This window comes from Hyperolius riggenbachi, chromosome 10, assembly GCF_040937935.1.
Source record: "Hyperolius riggenbachi isolate aHypRig1 chromosome 10, aHypRig1.pri, whole genome shotgun sequence".
In the NCBI taxonomy this organism is placed as follows: domain Eukaryota; kingdom Metazoa; phylum Chordata; class Amphibia; order Anura; family Hyperoliidae; genus Hyperolius; species Hyperolius riggenbachi.
Window position 1 is genome coordinate 117,808,218 of NC_090655.1, and position 24,910 is coordinate 117,833,127.

The window sequence follows — 24,910 nt, forward strand, 5'->3', positions numbered from 1 at the left end:
GGTGAGTTGCTGCACGGGCACAGGATGTCTGCGGGGGACCATTAGAAGTCACAGGTAAATTCATCTCATTTTCCCCTGACCCCCCCCCCCCCCCCCCCCCTACAGGAGTCCTTTAACCACTTGAGGACCTAGGGCTTTCTTACCCCTTAAAGAGGAACTCCAGTGAAAATAATGTAGTAATAAAAGTGCTTCATTTTTTACCATAATTATGTATAAATGATTTAGTCAGTGTTTGCTCATTGTAAAATCTTTCCTCTCCCAGATTCACATTCTGACATTTATTACATGGTGACATTGTTACTGTGGGCAGGTTATTTAGCTGTTTCTAGCTGCTCTGTCTGTTACAGACAGCTAATAACAGCTATTTCCTGTCTCTGAACATTGTTACATTGTGGCAGTTTGCCAGCAGTACCGCGGTATTCAGAACCTCTTGTGGGAGGGGTTTCAGCACAAAATCAGTCACACAGCGCCCCCTGATGGTCTGTTTGTGAAAATCATTGTCTTTCTCATGTAAAATGGGGTATCAGCTACTGATTGGGAAAAAGTTCAATTCTTGGTTGGAGTTTCTCTTTAAGGACCGGCCACTTTTTTTCCATTCAGACCACTGCAGCTTTCACGGTTTATTGCTCGCTCATACAACCTACCACCTAAATGAATTTTACCTCCTTTTCTTGTCACTAATAAAGCTTTCTTTTGGTGCTATTTGATTGCTCCTGCGATTTTTACTTTTTATTATATTCATCAAAAAAGACATGAATTTTGGCAAAAAAATGATTTTTTTAACTTTCTGTGCTGACATTTTTCAAATAAAGTAAAATTTCTGTATACATGCAGCGCGAAAAATGTGGACAAACATGTTTTTGATAAAAAAAAAAAACATTCAGTGTATATTTATTGGTTTGGGTAAAAGTTATAGCGTTTACAAACTATGGTGCAAAAAGTGAATTTTCCCATTTTCAAGCATCTATGACTTTTCTGACCCCCTGTCATGTTTCATGAGGGGCTAGAATTCCAGGATAGTATAAATACCCCCCAAATGACCCCATTTTGGAAAGAAGACATCCCAAAGTATTCACTGAGAAGCATAGTGAGTTCATAGAAGATATTTTTTTTTGTTACAAGTAAGCGGAAAATGACATTTTGTGAAAAGAAAAAAAAAAAAAGTTTCCATTTCTTCTAACTTGCGACAAAAAAAAATGAAATCTGCCACGGACTCACCATGCCGCTCTCTGAATACCTTGAAGGGTCTACTTTCCAAAATGGGGTCATTTGTGGGGTGTGTTTACTGTCCTGACATTTTGGGGGGTGCTAAATTGTAAGCACCCCTGTAAAGCCTAAAGGTGCTCATTGGACTTTGGACCCCTTAGCGCAGTTAGGGTGCAAAAAAGTGCCACACATGTGGTATTGCCGTACTCAGGAGAAGTAGTATAATGTGTTTTGGGGTGTATTTTTACACATACCCATGCTGGGTGGGAGAAATATCTCTGTAAATGACAATTTGTTAATTTTTTTTACACACAATTGTCCATTTACAGAGATCTTTCTCCCACTCAGCATGGGTATGTGTAAAAATACACCCCAAAACACATTATACTACTTCTCCTGAGTACGGCGATACCACATGTGTGGCACTTTTTTGCACCCTAACTGCGCTAAAGGGCCCAAAGTCCAATGAGTACCTTTAGGATTTCACAGGTCATTTTGAGAAATTTCGTTTCAAGACTACTCCTCACGGTTTAGGGCCCCTAAAATGCCAGGGCAGTATAGGAACCCCACAAATGACCCCATTTTAGAAAGAAGACACCCCAAGGTATTCCGTTAGGAGTATGGTGAGTTCATAGAAGATTTTATTTTTTGTCACAAGTTAGCGGAAAATGACACTTTGTGAAAAAACACAATTAAAATCAATTTCCGCTAACTTGTGACAAAAAATAAAATCTTCTATGAACTCGCCATACTACTAACGGAATACCTTGGGGTGTCTTCTTTCTAAAATGGGGTCATTTGTGGGGTTCCTATACTGCCCTGGCATTTTAGGGGCCCTAAACCGTGAGGAGTAGTCTTGAAACGAAATTTCTCAAAATGACCTGTGAAATCCTAAAGGTACTCATTGGACTTTGGGCCCTTTAGCGCAGTTAGGGTGCAAAAAAGTGCCACACATGTGGTATCACCGTACTTGGGAGAAGTAGTACAATGTGTTTTGGGGTGTATTTTTACACATACCCATGCTGGGTGGGAGAAACACCTCTGTAAATGACAATCTTTTGATTTTTTTACACACAATTGTCCATTTACAGCGGTATTTCTCCCACCCAGCATGGGTATGTGTAAAAATACACCCCAAAACACATTGTACTACTTCTCCCGAGTACGGCGATACCACATGTGTGGCACTTTTTTGCCCCCTTACTGCGCTAAAGGGCCCAAAGTCCAATGAGTACCTTTAGGATTTCACAGGTCATTTTTGTTTCAAGACTACTCCTCACGGTTTAGGGCCCCTAAAATGCCAGGGCAGTATAGGAACCCCACTAATGACCCCATTTTAGAAAGAAGACACCCCAAGGTATTCCGTTAGGAGTATGGTGAGTTCATAGAAGTTTTTATTTTTTTGTCACAAGTTAGCGGAAATTGATTTTAATTGTTTTTTTTTCACAAAGTGTCATTTTCCGCTAACTTGTGACAAAAAATAAAATCTTCTATGAACTCACCATACTCCTAACGGAATACGTTTGGGTGTCTTCTTTCTAGAATGGGGTAATTTGTGGGGTTCCTATACTGCCCTGGCATTTTAGGGGCCCTAAACTGTGAGGAGTAGTCTTGAAACAAAAATGACCTGTGAAATCCTAAAGGTACTCATTGGACTTTGGGCCCCTTGGCGCAGTTAGGCTGCAAAAAAGTGCCAATCATGTGGTATCGCCGTACTCGGGAGATGTAGTATAATGTGTTTTGGGGTGTATTTTTACACATACCCATGCTGGGTGGGAGAAATACCTCTGTAAATGACAATTGTTTGATTTTTTTTACACACAATTGTCCATTTACAGAGAGATTTCTCCCACCCAGCATGGGTATGTGTAAAAATACACCCCAAAACACATTATACTACTTCTCCTGAGTACGGCGATACCACATGTGTGACACTTTTTTGCAGCCTAGGTGCGCTAAGGGGACCAACGTCCTAATCACAGGTCATTTTGAGGCATTTGTTTTCTAGACTACTCCTCACGGTTTAGGGCCCCTAAAATGCCAGGGCAGTATAGGAACCCCACAAGTGACCCCATTTTAGAAAGAAGACACCCCAAGGTATTCCGTTGGGTGTATGGCGAGTTCATAGAAGATTTTATTTTTTGTCACAAGTTAGTGAAAAATGACACTTTGTGAAAAAAAAAAAAAATCAATTTCCGCTAACTTTTGACAAAAAATAAAATCTTCTATGAACTCGTCATACACCTAACAGAATACATTGGGGTGTCTTTTTTCTAAAATGGGGTCCGTTTCTGGGGTTCCTATACCGCCCTGGCATTTTACGGGCCCAAAACCGTGAGTAGTCTGGAAACCAAATGTCTCAAAATGACTGTTCAGGGGTATAAGCATCTGCAAATTTTGATGACAGGTGGTCTATGAGGGGGCGAATTTTGTGGAACCAGTCATATGCAGGGTGGCCTTTTAGATGACAGGTTGTATTGGGCCTGATCTGATGGATAGGAGTGCTAGGGGGGGTGACAGGAGGTGATTGATGGGTGTCTCAGGGGGTGGTTAGAGGGAAAAATAGATGCAATCAATGCACTGGGGAGGTGATCGGAAGGGGGTCTGAGGGGGATCCGAGGGTTTGGCCGAGTGATCAGGAGCCCACACGGGGCAAATTAGGGCCTGATCTGATGGGTAGGTGTGCTAGGGGGTGACAGGAGGTGATTGATGGGTGTCTCAAGGTGTGATTAGAGGGGGGAATAGATGCAAGCAATGCACTGGCGAGGTGATCAGGGCTGGGGCCTGAGGGCATTCTGAGGGTGTGGGCGGGTGATTGAGTGCCCTAGGGGCAGATAGGGGTCTAATCTGATAGGTAGCAGTGACAGGGGGTGATTGATGGGTAATTAGTGGGTGTTTAGGGTAGAGAACAGATATAAACACTGCCCTTGGGAGGTGATCTGACGTCGGATCTGCGGGCGAACTATTGGTGTGGGTGGGTGATCAGATTGCCCGCAAGGGGCAGGTTAGGGGCTGATTGATGAGTGGCAGTGACAGGGGGTGATTGATGGGTGGCAGTGCCAGGGGGTGATTGATGGGTGGCAGTGACAGGGGGTGATTGATGGGTGATTGACAGGTGATCAGTGGGTTATTACAGGGAAGAACAGATGTAACTAATGCACTGGCGAATTGATAAGGGGGGGTCTGAGGGCAATCTGAGCGTGTAGGCGGGTGATTGGGTGCCCGCAAGGGGCAGATTAGGGTCTGATCTGATGGGTAACAGTGACAGGTGGTGATAGGGGGTGATTGATGGGTAATTAGTGGGTAATTAGTGGGTGTTTAGAGGAGAGAATAGATATAAACACTGCGCTTGGGTGGTGATCTGATGTCGGATCTGCGGGCGATCTATTGGTGTGGGTGGGTGATCAGATTGACCGCAAGGGGCAGGTTAGGGGCTGATTGATGGGTGGCAGTGACAGGGGGTGATTGATGGGTGGCAGTGACAGGGGGTGATTGATGGGTGATTGACAGGTGATCAGTGGGTTATTACTGGGAAGGACAGATGTAAATAATGCCCTGGCGAATTGATAAAGGGGGGGGGGGGTCTGAGGGCAATCTGAGCGTGTAGGCGGGTGATTGGGTGCCCGCAAGGGGCAGATTAGGGCCTGATCTGATGGGTAACAGTGACAGGTGGTTATAGGGGGTGATTGATGGGTAATTAGTGGGTGTTTAGAGGAGAGAATAGATGTAAACACTGCATTTGGGTGGTGATCTGATGTCGGATCTGCGGGCGATCTATTGGTGTGGGTGGGTGATCAGATTGCCCGCAAGGGGCAGGTTAGGGGCTGATTGATGGGTGGCAGTGACAGGGGGTGATTGACGGGTGATTGACAGGTGATTGACAGGTGATCAGGGGGGATAGATGCATACAGTACACAGGGGGGGGGGGGTCTGGGGAGAATCTGAGGGGTGGGGGGGGGGTGATCAGGAGGGGGCAGTGGGCAGGGGGGGAGATAAAAAAAATAGCGTTGACAGATAGTGACAGGGAGTGATTGATGGGTGATTAGGGGGGTGATTGGGTGCAAACGGGGGTCTGGGGGGTGGGCAGGGGGGGGTCTGAGGGGTGCTGTGGGCGATCTGGGGCAGGGGGGGAGAAATCAGTGTGCTTGGGTGCAGACTAGGGTGGCTGCAGCCTGCCCTGGTGGTCCCTCGGACACTGGGACCACCAGGGCAGGAGGCAGCCTGTATAATACACTTTGTAAACATTACAAAGTGTATTATACACTTTGGATGCGGCGATCGCGGGGTTAACATCCCGCCGGCGCTTCCGTATAGCCGGCGGGATGTTGCGGCGGGCGAGCGGTGACAGGCGCCGGCGGAGGATCGCGTCACGGATGACGCGATCGCTCCGCCCATGCCCTTAGAAGGACCGCCGCCTCTGTGGGTGAGCCAGTCCTTCAGGGCTCCACTTCCCGGCCGCCTCTGTGCGTTAGGCGGTCGGGAAGTGGTTAAGCTTGTATCTCTGTACACCATTAAAAAGAAAAAAAGGTTTAACAAACGTGATTATTTTCAGAAAATAGCCAGATTACTGTATTGAGCTTTCCTAGCACCAATTTACCAGTGTTTACAAAAGGTCAAGCATGTTACCTTTCATGAAATGACAAGTTTGCTATTTGTCGTCGTTCTGCGGGTTTTTTTGCTGGTAAATGTGCCACGGTCACACTAAAAGCGCTGGCATTCTGTCAGATGGCTTCTCAGAGTAATATTGAACTTCAGAACAGTATTTGTTTTATGATCTCATATATGTCCTATTCTTGGGATCCTCTCTGTTTCTCAGTGCAGCTGGTATTTACTATACTTTACAGTGTGGTCTTTTATTTCACCCCACAATGTAGTCCGGTTTATTGTATTTCCTTTATCCAGAAGTATATTTCATGTTTTGGTTATTATTCCTCAGTGACAGTACATTTCCTTGAAATCTTATTGCTGTGGCCCGAGTCTAGTAGGATAATGGCAAATGGGTGTGTGTGCGTGTGTGCGTGCGTGCGTGTGTGTTGCTTTTTGTATTGTAAATCTCAGCTGATAAATTATTGAACAGTGTATGCTAAACAAAAGTAGGTAGTTAGATACGTCTCCGGGTATTTTAGAATACTGAAATCTACTTAAAGAGACACTGAAGCGAATTAATTTTGCCCTTTTTACCTTATAATTCGCTTTAGTGCTCCCAGCGCAAGTAAACCGCCGCTTCCCTGCCGCAAAACGAGTGCTGCAGAGCCCCCAAATCCCCGGGGGAAATCTGGCTGGCATTTCCGCAAAGATGCAGAGCTTTCAGCTTCAGCTCTGCCTCTCCTGATGTCAATCGCAGCGGATCGCTGCCTCTCCCCACCCCTCTCACTCTTCCTTCACATAGAGGGGCGGGGAGAGGCAGTGTTCCGCGCAGCGATTGACGGCAGGAGAAGCAGAGCTACAGTAGAAAGCCCTGCCTCTCAGCGCAGCAAAATCCACAACCAAGTTGGTCGTGGATGTTTGCACAGGGATTTGGGGGCTTTGCAGCCCTCGTTTTGCGGCAGGGATGCAGCAGTTTACTTGTGCTGAAACTACTGAAGCGAATAATAAGGTAAAAAGGGCAGAATGTATTTTCTTCAGTGTCTCTTTAAAATAATATTGCTTTTATGCATTTACATAGGCTTGGCATCCTCTGCTGAGCATTGTAGAGTACATGGTTATGTGACTGCTGTTCCTCAAATGAGCCCAGAACCTAATGTTCGAATGGGCTAACCAGGGCCGGATTCAGTGCCCCCAGTAGGTAAGCTAATATTGTGGGGTCCAATGTACACCACGGCAGTTCAGTAGCTGCAGCTCACTACTTCCACGGGGGCCGGAGCTGCCACATTGTGTCTTTTGGGGGAAACTGCTGCCACATTATGTGTATTTCTGGGTCAACTAATACTGCTAATACTGGAGCATGCCGGTCTATGTAAACTGGGGAGTGGGCTGCTAATACTGTGGGTTAGAGGTATATGGAGGCTGCCTGTAACGATTGGTGTCAGCACACAGAGAGAATCTGATTATTGATGATCTGCAGAATCATCAGCAATACAGATGTATACCTGATTATGGATGATCTGCAGAATCACCAATAATACAAGTATGACTAACCTCTGGACACCTAATGAAGTGTAAGTGTTTGGTGCAACTGTAGGCTATCTCCCGTGGGGCGGGAGACACAGATAACTTTGGCCAGAGACCACCTGAGGAGCAGGTGGCCCACTGCTGTGCATGGACTATCTCCTTAAGAGAGGGGATAGAGATAATCTGGCAGCCAGTGATTCCCTGGTAAACTGAGAATCAGACTGTACTGCAGCCAGGGGACTCCTATGGGATAGAGGCCACTGGCTGCACTGCAGGAAGAACTCTCTGAGGAGCAGGAGGTCCTTGAAGCTAACTGACACTTGGTGGAATAGTGTCACGGGTAGTACAGACAGACTGAGCACTCGAGGAATGAGTGACAGCCAGAAAGGTCGGGCAGGCCAGGTCGGCAACACACGAGCAGATAAGGTACAAAGACAGAAGGCTGATTCGGTAACTGGGTACAGGCAAGGTTGGCAACTGGTAGGCAGATAGGCAGAGGTACCGAATCAGAAAGCAAGAGAGAGGTCGACAGAGCAAACGGTCATAATAGATATAAAGCACAATCCTAGTCTGAGGTGTGAGGTCCTTGGTCTCGACACCCGGGAACTAGTCTAAAGAATAACACGGTATCCTATGCTTGGGTGTGAGGTCCTTGGTCTCAACACCGTGGAACTGGTCTAAAGTATAACACAGCAATGACACAGTAATCCTAAATTTGGGTGTGAGGTCCTTGGTCTCAACACCCTGGAACTGGTCTAAGGTACAACACCGCAATGACACAGTAATCCTAAACTTGGGTGTGAGGTCCTTGGTCTCAACACCCTGGAACTGGTCTAAGGTATAACACAGCAATGACACAGTAATCCTAAGCTTGGGTGTGAGGTCCTTGGTCTCAACACCCTGGAACTGGTCTAAAGTCTAACACAGTAAATAACAAGAACGTAATCTGGCTAAGTGTGAATTCCCAGGTCCACCTGGTTCTAACACACTGTAGGATCTGACTGAGGTCTGAGTGCTCACACGTACGTATTTGCAACGGCAGACAACCAGCAACTGACAAGCAAGATCTATATATACTACAGCGCTCCTCAGCGCCGCCGCCAGCCACTCAGCCAATCAGGAGTTTCGCTGGGATCAGCTGATCGTCCTGATCAGCTGATACCTCTCCTGCTGGCATAAAGGTCCTGTCTTCTAGCGCGCACGCGCAGCTTGCATCTGTGTGCACTAGAAGGCCCAGGCAAACCAGACACATGCTGCTGTGCGGAAACCGCCGGTCTGAACGCGGAGACAGCCGCCCCACCGCCAGACCGCACGGCGGCATCTCCGCTATTCATTACACTGCCATATTTATTTCTTTTTAACCATTTCAGCCCTCAGGGATTTTTCACCTTATGCATCAGAGCAATTTTCTCCTCCCATTTATTCGCTAATAACTTTATCACTACTTATCACAATTTATTGATCTAGATCTTGTTTCTTCCGCCTCTAATTAGGCTTTCTTTGGGTAGTACATTTTGCTAAGAATTATTTTTTTTTATAAATGTGTAACGATTGCGGAATAATTTCCGAGGTCAGCGCACAAGATGTGCGCTGACACTGCGGAAATCCTCTACAAGCGTACGAAACAACAGAACCCAGCTTTGGTGTACTGCACTTGTAGAGGGAAATTCCCACCGGCAGATGGAGCTGTGGAGTGCAGAGGAACAACCCCTCTGCACTGCCACAGATGCCAATAGGAATTGTATGAATTGCAACAATGCAGGGCAAGATAGCCCTGAGAAAGAGAGAGTGAGCACAGCGACAGAATGTATGTGTGTCCACCAATCTAGTCGCCACCCAGCGACGGTGAACACACAATAAGACAGAGCAAAGGAACAGACAGGACTAACTACACGCGGTCCCCACACCTGAAGCGCAATAGCGACAAAGCGCGTGCCCGGCACGGTCGCCACACGAGAAGCGCAATAGCAACAAAGCATACCAACCCTGACTAACCAAAGAAACACGAAAACAAAAGAGAACGCGAATGCTTGCTAAACGGTTCCCTCACCGAGACTACAGCAAGCGTACGATCCAGACAAGACAGATGGGAGTAACCAGTAGCAACCGCAGCAATGGCATACACTCAGAGTACAGAAGGAACCACCGCCGCTACCGCTAGGGTGAATGCGATCCCAACAGACAGAACGTTTTCCTGTCGACCGCCGCTGGCGACAAGACAATCGCAACAGACAAGACAGAACTAGGCAATACAGATAATCAACAACCTAACTGTGTTAGAAGGAATGCTAGTGCACTCCCAAGGATTACTCTAAGATAATCTTAACAAACAATATGCAGAGGGCTGAGACTCAAGGTAAGTCTAGCAGTAACAAACCATCATGACCAGCAAGGGATTCTGGGAGGAAATGGTATTTATACTGCAAGCCATCAAAGGAAGCAGCTAAGCAATTTGCATGCCAAGTGGATGCAAATTCCTCACCAGAGCAGCAGCTCAGCAAGTTGCAGAGTGAAGACAGGTCTCCTTTTCAGGGACCTGCAGCACTCAGACTTACAAAATGGTCAAAAAGCTGTCTGCCTGTGCAGACAGCAGAGCAGATCATTACAAAATGCATTTTAACAGGATTAATAAGAAAAAAATTGAAAAAATTCATTATTTCTCAGTTTTCGGCCATTATAGCCTTAAAATAATCCAAGCTACCATAATTAAAACCTATGTATTTTATTTGCCCGTTAGCTCATTTAAATTTTGTCCCTATCACAATGCATGGCGCCAGTATTTTATATGGAAATAAAGGTGCATTTTTTCCGTTTTGCGTCCATCACTATTTACAAGCTTATACGTTAAAATTGTTCGTATGCATATTTAAAAAGTTCACACCCTTGGGTAACTACGTGTTCTTTTATTTATTTTTTTTTATTGTAATTTTTTTTTTCATTAATGATTTTATTTGGGTAATGTTTTGGTGTGGGGACTTAAAAAAAAAAAAACATTTCTTTTTTACGGCTGATTCAAATCCTACAATAAATCTGCAGTGTTTCTACTTCCTGCCTTTATGGAAGCAGACATATTAACATACTGTGCTTTCAAATTAACTTATCTGCTGTCACATAGGAGAGAAAAAATTACAACTTGTAATTAGACACAGATGAGGTGGGAATTAGACAAGCTAAACTCTCTAAATCAGGGGTCCCCAAACATTTCGGGTTGAGGGCTGGGTCAACCTACTTCAGACTGCCGGGTCGGGGGGGGAGAGGGGGGGCGCGGAGTATACATAAAATGTCTTTGCGGGCCAGACAGTGAAGCATACCCAGGTGACAGCCTGAAGTCCAATTGGACAGCAGTGTCACCTAATGTGGAATTTGATTGGAAACCAGCGAATTACTGCTTTCTGGCTTCCAGGTGGATGGGTGGTGCCAGCACTGCTATTCTATATGTGGACCACTAATATTTAAAGATGTAGCTGACCACATTTATAAGTAATACATTATGTGTGGGGGGCCGGTATAAAAGCCTCAGGGGGGCGCATTCGGCCCGCAGGCCTTAGTTTGAGGACCACTGCTCTAAATACATACAGGGTGCATATGTTTCCTTCTGTCCTGTGCAAGAGTTCAGGCCCACTTTAATTACCAATGTACTTTATTTGTAGGGAAACTTTGTCTGTTTGTGTTTTACCTGGAAACCTGCAAAAAATGGTTTCTGGAGCATTCTCTGTCTTCTATCAACCATGGCCTGTAATGCAGTTGGTCATGGTTTCTATTAGCTGTAGAAGCTGCCATTGTCCTCCCTCCCCTTCTCTCTGCTCTTATTTATCCAGGGGAAGGCTTGAATGTTATCAAGTGTGACTCTCTAAACTGTTGGAAGTACATCGTCATGTCTCTCCATCCCCTGCTAATGAACACTTTGTTTAGTGTTTTGATTAGTTTTGTTTAGTGCTAATTACAGCAATCCTTATCTGCCTGCTCTTTCTGCGGAAGGCAGTCCGCTGAATTAGAGCAATAAAAGCCTCTAACAAATATTTACATGTGCTTGGTCACTTTAAAGTAGAGGTGTCTTTTAACTTCATAGCCTTAATCATTGTGTGTGTCTAAATGTTAGAACCTGTGGCAGATGGAAGTGCTGAAATCATTTTTGTAGCAAAATAATTGAGAAATTTACCTAATGCTATAGTGTGAAATTAATTCGCCAGATGCTCTTTGAAACTATACACCTGAAACCAAGCAGTGTATTTATGTAAACTAATTTTAGCTCAAACACTCTTTTTGCCTTGATTTAACACTACCTTCAGGCTTTAACAGCTTGGTATGCTAACATTTGCATTATTCCACTACTCTGTGAGACAAATTATTTGCAGATCTCTTGCCCAACTCATTATTTTTGAACGAAAGTAAACTTTTGGTTTAGCTTATTTTTCCAATAAAGGAGGCTGATGGATCCTTAATCCTAGCTGTAGTTTGGCTTATTTAATAACTCCTTTCGTTAGCAGCACTGTGATATTCATCCTAAAGGCACTTAAACTAAACTGGGTCTGCTTTTCCAAATGAGCATGCCTTATTCAAGGGAGAACTATTTGCATATGCAGTTGTCTTCTCACCTGGCTGTTGCTGGGGATCTTGCTAAATTGGGAGACTGGTTTCAAAGATGGAATGTAGAACTGAGCTGCCCAGAGATTGGCTGAATAAGCTTCTGGAAGTTCAAGAAATTTGAGAGAAAAAAAAAATAGCAAGACTCAGTACTTGGAACACTGTGCACACATGGGCGTCCGGGCATTGGGTAAAATGGGGCGGAGGCCCCCACTTGCCGTCAGCCACCCCCGTCCGTCCCCGCTGCCTAATCCCAGCAGCCAGCCCAGCGTCAGACCTCCAATCAGCTGGCGACCAGTGAGTGTGGGCGCTAGAACCTCGCGAACACCGCACTGAAATTTGGAAGTGACATCACTTCCGCATATGCAGCGCGGTGTCCACGAGGGTATCGTGCGCCCGCTTTCACTGGTCACCGATTGATTCTGAGGTTTGACGCTGGGCTGGCTGCTGGGACTATGGTGAGTGGAGTCCCTGTCATTCTCTACATACACTGGGGAGCACATGCCACTACCTAAACTGGGGGGCACCTGTCACTACCTAAACTGGGGGGAACTTGTGTCGGAGGCGTTTAACAATCTAATTCCTATTATAGTCTTACTCTAATGTGCCACCATTGTTAGTTCCGGTAAATTTGGCTCCACCTATGACCACACCCACATCCTGGTCCATGGCCATGTTGAGTTTTGGAACTATTACCACCATTTTTGACGTCGCACAACTTTCCCCCCTGTATTTTTGGTGCAGCGCATGCCCCCCTTTTTTTTGCCCCCTCCACCCGCCCGGAAAAAATTTTCATGCGGTCACCCATCTGTGTACAGCAACTTAAGTACAAAGCATGCCTGATTTATAAGGTGCAAACTGGAGAAAAAGAGGTGTGTGCACTGACCAGGTTCACCTGGCTATATATTGGCTGCCTAATTGTCTATTGACTAATTTAAAATGGCACAGCATTTGCTAAAAGCATCTGCCTGCCAGAATATGCAGGGTTTAAAACTAACTCACTTCTGTTCCCTGCAAAGTATTTTCCATGGGCCAACTCTTGCAAGGAGCAGCAGTTAGTTAGTTTTAGACACTGCATATTCTGGCAGGCAGATGCTTATAGAAAATGATCTGTCTTTTTTAAATTAGTCAGTAGACAATTTGGCAGCCAGTATATAGCCAGATGAACCTGGTCAGAGCACACCTCTCTTTTTCTCAAGTTTGCTGATTAATAAAGTAATTGTTAGGGTATTGATTACCAGCAGTCATGAAACACCTAATTTGTTGTCACAACAGCCTTTCTTTATGTTATTTAACATTGTTTATATTTTTGAAATAGTATATTCCAGTTCCCCTGCTATATTTAGCTAGTTAGGATATTCCAAGTGTTACTCCCCGCTCAGCAGCCATTTTCTAGATCATTCAGTTATACATTGGAGTCATTTGGTAAGGTAATCCTGTATGTACCTTGCAATCGCATCGTCTTTTTACCTATGAAAAATGCTGTAAAAAACATCCCTGTATGCTTTAAATGCAAGTAAAGATACTTCGGATTACACTTGGAGTCTTACTTCGTCGAGTAAAACTGCCTATGGAGGTTTCTGAATCTGTGGAGTCATATTCCGATACAGACTGGGTCTTCTGGAGTGTGCCTCACACATAAAGCGGGAATCGAAACAGAACACCTAACAGTCAGTCAACTTCTACTGGCTGAATACCTATGCAGCTCAGGGTGACTCAGAACCACCAGGAAAGTATAGGGGACTATAAGAGACTGAAAAGCCCTCCTACTAAAAAGGAAGACTTTGCCTTCTTAAAACAAAAGGTATTTGCAATAATTCCATTGCAGCTGAACGCTTGTCAGCTGTGCTGTGATCGGATCAGAAGATTGAGAATGCCTGTGCAGACATTAAGCCAACAGCTAAAGCAATCAGTGTTAAAGGGGCACTACAGCGAAAAACTGTAAAATTTAAAATATGTACAACCATATACAAATAAGAAGTACATTTTTTCCAAAGTAAAATGAGCCATAAATTACTTTTCTACTATGTTGCTGTCACTTACAGTAGGTTGTAGAAATCTGACAGAAGTGACAGGTTTTGGACTAGTCCATCTCTTTATAGGGGATTCTCAGGGATATATTTATTTTCAAAAGCACTTAGTGAATGGCAGTTACTCTGTCAAACTGCTAAAAAACTGTGTAGGGAGCAGGGAAGCCGGCCAGCATCTTTGTATGAATCCTTTTTAGGGAATATCTTCATAAGGGATTCTCAGCAAGGCGTTATTCTTTATAAAGAGATGGACTAGTCCAAAACCTGTCACTTATGTCAAATTTCTACTGCCTACTGTAAGTGACAGCAACATAGGAGAGAAGTAATTTATGGCTCGTTTTACTCTGGAAAAAAATGTACTTCTTATTTGTCTGTTTGCACATATTTTAAATTTTACAATTTTTCGCTGTAGTGCCCCTTTAAATAATGTGTGGCACCTTCTTAACTACTTAAGGACGAGCAATTTTCACATATCAGCGCTGCTCCCATTAATTTACCAATAACTTTATTACTACTTATCACCACTAAAGGATCTATATATGTTTTTTTTCAGGACAAATTAGGCTTTTAGTGAGTGATATTTTTGTTTAGCAATTACCTTATTTGTGTGCACATGTGCCCATGTTTTTACACTGCTGGATACTATTTGCCATAGTCACTGCCTTCCAGTTCTGTCATGAGTTACTGACTTGTTAAAATTTATGAACAGCCAGACTTCACAAGATCTCCAGGTTCAAAATGGTGAATTCTCTCACTACTTCATCCAGGAAAATCTCATGAGCGTCATCACTCTTTTGGAACTCTTTCCTACACCCTGTCCCTCATGCTCTGAGATGGGAAACCTTCAAACGTACTCTCAGACAACCCTATCATTTGCTATAGGTAGCATTTGAGGCTCACTGCCTTATCCACTTACCCCTTTGTCTCCTCCCCTAGTGACTCCACCCGACTACCCACTAGATTGGAAGCTCACAATCCCAGGGACCTCCTCCTAGTGTTTCTTATTCTGCTGTAATTTATTTTATGAACATGTAACAGTATTGAAGATTTCTCAAACCACACACCAACTATGTGTGTATTCATACTTGTGTTGCTGGATGTCCTGGTTGTACAAAGTTTTGAACGTCTTATGTGTCCCCACTATTTATTTTGTAGCATGTACAGTGCTACGCATACCAGATGTTTGTGCTATAGCAATAAAAAATTATTTGCCACATTTCTCCGCCTTTCTCTTTCACTTGAAGCATTTGATGTGTAGTATTATATTTTTATTGTTACATTATTTTTTGCAGATTTGGGCCTGGATCAGTTTATTGTTAAGCGGTATGATGGAAAGGTGAGCAAAGCTTTTTTACTTAATAAATGTATACAGTTAATTTTAGTCTACAGTGTGAACTTCTCGTAAACTATCTCTATCTATCTATCATATACACAGTAGGCTGCGTTTGTACCTAATTTTTCCATGGCTTTCTTTTTTTCCAGCAGTTTCCAAGGTAAACATTTGGTTCTGTTTCATCAGTATATAATACATAATGTAATTCACTCTGCCTATGATCTGTCTGTGGAAAAGTGTCTTTATCCTAGTTGCTAATAACTCCAATCTGTGGTTATGCAGATGAAAAGATAAAGCACACACTGTTCCTATTGGTATCCTGAATAAAGCTTTGTTGGCCTTTGATTACAAGATATGTTTTAATTTAATTCTGCACAACATATTTGGAATTCTAGCAGTGCATGTGGTAGAAATGTACCATTCATTTGTCAACTCCATGGTCCTCTTTGGTGTGGGAGAGGGGATGACACTCCAGCAATGCTACATCAAACTGAGTCATTGGAAGCCCTCATAGAGTTTGACCGATTACCCACTTGAATCACAGACTCAAACACACTAAGCCTTGAACATTTGCCAGGCTTTAAAAATGTGAATGTCTGAACATTGCTGGTTAATTTTGTAGTCTTTGATTCAGGAAGAGAGAAGAATTTCTAAGACGAGAGCCTGTTACATTGTAATAAATAATAGCTTTAACTAGCATACACCTGTGACCTCCACTCCCAATCTCATGCTCTACCTTAAACAGTTCTCATTATTTAAGTATCTGTGAAAATGTGTGATTTCAAGTCTCGGATTTTTGGTCATGTGACTGTGGAAGCGGGATAAGGTCCAGCATCATGGCAGGGCCTGCCAGTGAGTGCCACACCACCGGTCATAAATCTCTATAGCTATACTGTTAGTATAGTAGGCCTTGGTAGGGGGAGTAGACTTGAAGACAGATATTTACAATGATCTTTTTAACAATACTACTTTTGCTTTGATTTTAAAATAATTATTTAAAATCCCAGGATTCTGTCTCAACTGTTATTTTTTATTAGTTTAAATTTGTGTGGCACTTGACTTGTATTAAATTCAGTGAGGTGCATTCAAAGCTCCTGAAGATATTGTCTATAAAAAGTTCTGTTATAGTTTTTCAGTGGTCAAGCCTTGAGGCGAAAATTCTGATCTTAGCTTTGTTATGCAGTTATTTATATTGCAATAATGTGCAGTGTGCGAATTATTAAAGTTTTGTATCACTGCTCCAACATGTTGGTCCTGCATTTTGTTTTTACTGGATCCTTCTTAAGAACCATTTTTAAACATGTATGCTTTGTTTTCATTCTCATTTAAGTAGTCAGTTTTAGTGCACCTCAGCACACTAATACAGAAGAAAGCTGAAATCTGGGACGGGGCTGAGAAATGGGTCTTGATTTACTAAGCTGGAGGACCTTGCGAGCATAAATTATCCTGTGAAAACTAGAGGGGAATTTATTAAAATTGATCTTTTATTAGGTGAAAAAGGTTTGCAACCATTCCCAGGTCAAACACAGCTCAAAGCTGACAATAGTGAAGGTTGGTGAAAGAACAGTTGTGTGACTGAAGTTGTATTCATCCAGTTGTAGTGAGCACTTTTTTCACTTAATTCCGCTTGCCCTGTATTTACCTCAAAGAAGGTTCACTGCATTGGCGTGCAGATGACTGTTATAGCTTAGCTATTTCACTTGCCTTACCACACTTCCTACTATGGACTTTAGGTTCCAAAGAAGAGTTGCAATTACAAAGAGTTGTAGTCAAATAGCACACATTTTTTTAAAAACAGTTGTTCTACAGTTTTATCCAGCCGTGAAAAAGTTAAATAAATCATGCTTATTATTTTAATTTTAAAGGGTACTTGAAGTTGAGGGAAAAAAAAGTTAGATACTTACCTCAGTAGGGGGAAGCCATTGGATGGTCCAGAGGCTTCTTAGGTTTTTTTCCGCCCCTCTGTTTCTCAGCTGGGGTTGTTCTTACAATATTCTATAATAAAGTAGAAGATTGCTCGTGGCCACAGTCTCCTCCATGTATCCAAGGTACAGCCCACACAATAGCACGGAGCCACTCTTGAACGTCTTTTTTACACAGGCATGAACCCTACTGGTGCTTGCGTAGTGCGGCCACGCTTATACACAGAGGGGAGTGCTGCCCACAGAAATGTAAAGGGTCCAAGCTGGCAGCAGAGGGGTTGTGGACATCGGGGGAGCATCTGGAACATCCATATTTAGTTCCTTTTAAACAATGCAAATTGCCTGGCTATCCTGCTGATCCTCTGCCTCTTATACATTTAGTCATAGACCATTAACAAGCATGCAGTTCAGATTTTTCTGGGTGATATCTGAGTGGATTAGCCACATGCTTCTTTTTCCCACAATTCTTCAGGGCAAGGTGAGACGTCGCCCCTCCCAGACGCAGGAACAGACAGCACTTCCCCTATAAAACATTGTAACAGTTAGTCCACCCTCAGTGCTGTTTGTTCCTGCGTCCAGGCAGGTCGGCATCTCCCCTAAGGATTGAGCCTGTGTGCTGGGCTGCAGGTTTTAATTCTATGGGCGGCTGAGATGGTGGTACTGAGGCCATCTAGCCTTCGCTTCACGCTGGACACCCGAGTGAAGTTTGCCTACCTTTCTGCTCCTAACTGTAGGAGGGCAAGTGTGGAAGGCATGGCGTTCTTTTCCCGCTCTGAATGGGGTTGGTTCCGGAGCGCAGGTAAGCCGCTGGCGTGCTGTTGCGGGCTGAGCGTGGGGAGGTGCATGGCGCATGATGGACGCTGGTCCAGATGGTTCCCCTGTGGCGTGTATCTTCCGGCGGGTATGTCGGAAGACGCGTTTTAGCTTGTCTGGCCTTCTCTCCGTCACTTCCGGTTCCGCCTCTGTGAATTCTAGGCGGAAGCATAAGAGAACGCTGTGCGTGGCTGGCGGGCATTAGTTACTCTGCAGAGGAGAGACTGCTGTCTTGGCGGCTGGATGTCTCCAGGATGTCGGCGCCGGATAAGGCAGAGAGTAACCCAGCCGCTCAGAAGGTGAGAGTATGGGATCTCTTTCTGAGCCATACGCTAAGGTGCATTTGAATGGTGCTTATATCTGCTGTTTTTTCTCTATATATTTTTCAGACTAAACAGAATGATGCAGGAGATAAGGCGAGGCCTCCTCCTACCTATAAGCGATGCCCTATGTGTAGCGTTAAGATGCCATTGCCATACTCCAAAACTTTGTGTCAACAGTGTATGGAGAAAGTTTTAGGAGAGCAGTCAGGTCCCTCTGTACAGGAGACCTTGCAGGCTTTTAGGGAAGAGATTAACTCTTCATTGGCTTCATTTAAATCCTCTTTAACAGTAGCATGTGCTTCTACTTCTCAGGTTGCTACTGTGTCTGTTCCTGTTTTGAATCCTATCTCAGAAAGTGAGAATCAGGATCAGGGGGAGACAGGGGTTAGTTCGGCTGAGTCTGACTCTAGAGAGATTGAAATTGATACATCTTCTAGATTCAAATTTCGTGTGGAGGATACTGAAGCCTTGATTGCAGCTATTAATGATACGCTGGAATTGAATAAGGATACAGTGTCTGGTCTGTCCATACATGATCAATTATATAAGGGGATGGAGGAGAAAGAAGGTCTTACTTTTCCTGTCCACAATGCTATTAAGCAGTCGATTCTTAGAGAATGGAAAGATCCTGAGAAGAGGCTACTTATTTCCAAAACAGTAAAACGCAGATTTCCTTTCACTGTTGAGGATTCGGCTCTTTGGGACAAATGTCCAAAATTGGACGCTCCTTTTTCCCAAGTTTCCAAACCAGGTGATTTGGCATTTGAGGATTTAGGGGATCTTAAAGATCCGGTAGATAAGAGAATTGATGCTTATCTCAAGAGATCTTGGGAGGCAACGGCAGCTTCCTTTAGGCCTGCGGTAGCTTCTACATGTGTAGCCAGAACACTAGAATTATGGGTCAATCAACTGAAAGCTAGCATTCTGGCGGGTGCTTCAGTTGAACAGTTATTGGAATCCATCACGGTTATAAATAAGGCGGCTAACTATTTGGCAGATGCCTCGGCGGAAGCGGTTAGGTTTACCGCTAGGTCAACGGCTCTGGTGAATGTGGCACGCAGGGCTCTGTGGTTAAAAACTTGGGATGGTAATTTAGCATCCAAAAACAGACTGTGTGGAGTTCCTTTTTCTGGAGATTTGCTGTTTGGTCCAGATTTGGACTTGGCTCTAGAAAGGACTTCGAATAAAAGAAAGACCTTTCCTAAGAAGCAAAAAACGGCAAATAAACGTTTTTTTCGTAAACCAAAAGCTGATCAAAAAGAACCGGTTAGAGAGCAGAAAGGAGTCAAAAGATGGTTCTCTGACAAATCCAGAAGAGGGGGTTTTAGGTCTAAGCCCTCTGAATCTCAAACGAAGCCACAATGACTCGTTTGTGGCGGTGGGGGGAAGACTAAAATACTTTGCCCACAAATGGTCGATGATGGCAAAAAGTCCATTCATTCGGCAGACAGTCAAATTCGGTTATCAGATAGAGTTTGCTTTACCCCCTCCGTCAAGATTCATTGTGTCAAGACATCCAAAGGATCCGGCTCTTTTTCCCGAGATCCTGCAAATATTAAAAAATATGTTGGATCAAAATGTGGTTTGCAATGTTCCAAAGAAGGAACAAAAAGAGGGTTTCTATTCAACAATATTTCTAGTAAAGAAACAATCGGGAAAATTCCGATTGATTCTAAACTTAAAGAGACTAAATCCGTTCATGAGAAAGAAAAAGTTTCGTATGGAAACGATTTTTACAGTAAGAGATCTGTTATTTCCCGGGGTTTTTATGGCATCTCTAGACCTCAGAGATGCCTATTGGCACGTCCCAATTCACAAGAGGTCACAGAAATTCTTAAGATTTGCCCTCCAAATAGACGGGCAGGTAAGGCACTTTCAGTTCCTATGCCTCCCGTTTGGGATCACTTCTGCACCAAGGATATTTACAAAAATCCTAGGCGAAGCTCTAATGCCATTAAGAGAAGAGTCGGTCCTTGTAGTGCCTTATCTGGACGACCTACTGATATTGGGAAATTCGGAGGCACAAGTAAAGCATCATCTGCAGAGAGTATCAACTCATTTACAATCCTTGGGCTGGATTATAAATCGAGGAAAATCATGCCTAGATCCAAGCCAAAATATGGTATTTCTGGGTATTCTGATAGATTCTTTAAGTCAAAAGTTGTTTCTTCCACAGGAAAAAGTAAAATTGGCAGTTCAAAAATTGCAGGAGGAGTTACGACCTACGCTAAGATTGGTCTCCCGAGTGTTGGGGTTGATGTCCTCAACAATGGTGGCAGTGCCATGGGCATTGTCTCATATAAGGAGACTCCAGCGTGTATTCCTGGAGAATTGGGATGGTCAGCCTCAAAGCCTGGAGATTCGTGTAAGAATTCCAGCATCAGTCTCCCTGTCCTTTCGATGGTGGTTGGAGGAGGTCAATTTGTTGAAGGGAAGACTGTGGAAAGAGCCGGTAGATCAGATTTTAACCACGGATGCAAGTTCGTGGGGTTGGGGGGCTCATGTGGGGCATTTGGCCTTCCAGGGCAAATGGTCAAAAACAGAGTCCCAAATGTCCTCGAATTGGAGAGAATTGAGAGCTGTGAAATTGGCCTTGATTCAAGCGAAGACCATTCTGGGTCAATCACACGTCCTGATTCAGTCAGACAATATAACAACGGTGGCGTTCTTAAACAAACAGGGAGGCACGAGATCCCTGTTATTGCAGGAAGAAGCGGAAGAGATTTTATTTTGGGCAGAAAGGAATGTGTTGTCCTTGAGAGCAGTCCATCTCAAGGGCACATTGAACATAGACGCAGACAAATTAAGCAGAAATGCAATTCGGGCTTCAGAATGGTCCTTAAACAAGAAAATATTTTTACAGATTGCGGAGAAATGGGGAACACCATCAGTGGATCTGTTGGCAACACAAGAGAATGCGCAGGTACAAAGGTATTATTCTTTGAACCCGAGAGACGATGCGATTGGAGTAAATGCGTTCAATCACCAATGGAATTTTCATTTGATGTATGTGTTTCCACCTCTAAATATGATCCCGGCTGTCCTCATGAAATGGAGGGATCTGAGAGGACGCATGATTCTGATTGCGCCTCGCTGGCCCAGGAGGAGCTGGTTTGCAATGATGAAGTCATTCACAATCGAGGAGCCTTGGATGCTACCTCTCATACCGGATCTGCTAGTTCAGGGGAACCTGTGGCATCCGCATCCAGAGCGCCTGAATCTGGCAGCTTGGATCCTGAATTAGACTGGTTAAGGGGATTAGGAGTGTCCAATAAAGCAGCTCTGACATTGATCGGAAGTCGTAAAGATGTTACAAGAAAGATCTATTTAAAATACTGGAAGACTTTCCACCTTTGGTTGCGAAAGTCAAAGTTTGATAATCTATCTATCCCAGCAGTCTTGGATTTTCTCCAGGATGGTTGGGATAAGAAGTTATCGGTCAGTACATTAAAAGTTCAGATGGCAGCCCTTTCGGCTCTGTCGGGTCTTCCGATTTCTTCATCTCCTCTAATTTTAAGATTCATGAAGGCTGTATCAAGGAAATCTCCGGTTTTTAGACCGTATGTATCTCCATGGGATTTATCCATAGTGTTGCAGGGATTGTCTAGAGGGCCGTTTGAGCCATTGACAGAATGTTCCCTTAAGAATCTCACGCTTAAAGTAGTGTTCTTAATTGCAATAACTTCAGCAAGAAGGGTAAGCGAATTGCAGGCTTTATCAGTTAAAAATCCATATTTTCAGGACTTTCAGGATAGGTTGGTGCTACAGACTGACCCGAAATTCTGTCCAAAGGTGATGTCTAAATTTCATAGATCACAAGATATAGTCTTACCTACATTTTGTGTAGATCCAAGTTGTGAGAAGGAAAGAGTATTTCACACATTGGATGTTAGAAGGTCAGTATTGGAATATTTAGCCAGAACGGCTAGGTTTAGGAAATCAGATTCATTATTTTTATTATTTGCAGGCAAGAATGCAGGGCAGGCTGCATCTAAATCTACAATTGCAAATTGGATCAGGTCAGCTATTATTGAGTCTTATAGAGTAATGAAAGTAGATCCTCCAGCTTCTTTTAAGGCTCATTCTACAAGGGCCATGGCAGCTTCATGGGCAAATAGGGCAGGAGCTTCTCCTGAGCAAATCTGTAAGGCGGCGACGTGGTCGACCTTTTCTACATTCATTCGCCATTATCGAGTGGATGCATTATCGGCTCACGACCAAGCGTTTGGAAGGAAGATTCTCCAAGCAGTGGTCCCACCCTGAGGTTGTATTACTTGTTAATCGTCTCACCTTGCCCTGAAGGATTGTGGGAAAAAAGCAGAGTTAGTACCTGCTAACGATGTTTTGAACAATCCTTCAGGGCAACGATCCCACCCGGGTGTTTTGTCTTTGTCGGATAATGGCACTTTGTGTGGGTTAGTTGGTTGTTCACCTGTCGGTACTTGTCTAAACGCACTGAGGGTGGACTAACTGTTACAATGTTTTATAGGGGAAGTGCTGTCTGTTCCTGCGTCTGGGAGGGGCGACGTCTCACCTTGCCCTGAAGGATTGTTCAAAACATCGTTAGCAGGTACTAACTCTGCTTTTCAGGTGTGTGATTCAGACACTACTAATACATGGAAGATCAGTAGAGTGCCAGGCATCTGGTATTGTTTAAAAGGAAATAAATATGGTGTCTTTTAAAGGTAAAGATTGGTCTGCTGTTCCTTAAAGGAAACCAGAGACCTGGTAAATTAAAGATTTGGTCCTTACCCGGGGCTTCCCCCTGCCCCATAAACGTGTGGGAGTCCCACGCCGTCTTCCATGGTCTGCAGTTCAGCTGCGATCAGCCCCGGTAACTGGCTCAGTCGCATCAGTCCTACTGCGCATGCGCGGGCGGTCCGTGCATGTGCCGAAGACCCAGACTGGACCCTTTATTGACCTTAATTGATGAGTTGTTTTTTTTAGAGCCATTTGTATATTTTATTTACCCCAGAAACTTGTATTAGAGTGATAAGCATTTGCAATTTAGATGCTTTGCAATAATAAAAGCTTTAATCATTAATAATATCATGAGCGATGCTATAAATAAGTTTTAGTAGAATGCTTAGTAGTCACAATTTAGAAAAAATCGTTTTTGTGCAGACTTATGCAGGTTTGTTGTAGAAAGCTGTGCTGAAGGCAGTGGGGATGGTAAATGTGCTTTATAGCCAGTCAGATTTTACTGTATTGGAGTAAGATCAATTAAAGCATGAATTTTACAGGCTTACTGCACTTAATATTTACTCTTTGCTCTTGCAATTCCAAGTTAGAGAACCACTATCTTGAAATATTGTAAAATTTAAAATGCATACATACAAGAAGTACACTTGTCCCAGAGTGAAATGCTCTATTATTTTTATCCTATGTTGGTTTTACTTACAGTAGGTTCTAAAAATCTTGCAAGTTTTAGACTAATCCATCTTCTCACTGAGGATTCAGAGTATTTCCTTCACTCTTTACAAAAGTACTTTCTGTATAGGATGTGTACGAAGCCAGCCTTCCTACCAATTTGCACACTGTTCTGGCAGTCAAACTGAGCAATTGTTCTTCAGTAAGTGCTTTTGAATATAAAGAGAACCCTGAGAATCCCGCAAAGATTTCATATTATCTTGCATAGAAGCATAGGCCACAATTCACTAAGCTTATCTCCTGTCTTTAATAAGGATTCTTGCCATTATCAACATGTTTATAAATCATTTAGTATAGCAATTTGCTACATGCAATCCTTAAAAGAAGGATTCTGTTCTTAAGTTATGGTGTAATTCCTAAAGTTAACGATTGAATCCTTAAATGAATTACTGAATCTAAACTTAAAGACAGATGTTAATTCACAGAGAGGAATGCAAGTAATGACAACTGTAAAGCGTCTTTCTGCACTAATCTTTAAAGCTCATCTTACTACATGCTCCTTGGACCCTATTCCCTCTCATCCCTTTCCCCAGCTCTCCTCCCCCCTCATTCCTGCTTTAACAACACTGTTTAACCTTTCCATCTCAACTGGCATTTTCCCTTCTTCATTTAAACAAGCTATCATAAGACCCCTAATAAAAAAAACCTCCTTTGACCCTACTGTTTTTTCTAATTACCGCCCAGTCTCCCTCCTTCCTTTTGCCTCCAAACTGCTGGAACGCCACATTTACTCAGAGTTGTCTAACTTTCTCTCTGCTAATTCCCTGTTGGACCCCTTCCAGTCTGGCTTCGGCCCTCAACACTCTACGGAAACCGTTCTCACTAAGGTTGCCAATGACCTCCTAGTTGCTAAAGCCAAAGGCAGATTTTCGGTACTAATACTCCTAGATCTGTCCTCTGCCTTCGACACTGTTGATCATACCCTACTCCTCCAGACCCTCTCAACACTGGGAATCAAGGGCCTAGCACACTCCTGGATCAACTCTTACCTGTCTGGGCGTTCTTCCATGGTCTCCTATGCCAATACCAACTCCTCTCTGCGCCCACTGTCCATGGGAGTACCACAAGGGTCCGTCCTTGGACCCCTCCTCTTTTCCATGTACACCCATGGCCTGGGACAAATAAAAGGCTCTTTTGGGCTTCAATATACTTTAGTCC

General features: G+C 43.7%; 1 protein-coding gene across 1 annotated transcript in view; it reads left to right on the forward strand.

Annotated features, from left to right (window-relative positions):
* Positions 1 to 24,910, forward strand: part of MICU1 (mitochondrial calcium uptake 1) — a 379,328-nt gene that overhangs the window by 108,294 nt on the left and 246,124 nt on the right. The window contains exon 5 of the mRNA XM_068257773.1: positions 15,224 to 15,267. Within this exon, the coding sequence (XP_068113874.1) occupies positions 15,224 to 15,267 (44 nt within the window). The remainder of the gene's footprint in view (positions 1 to 15,223; positions 15,268 to 24,910) is intronic.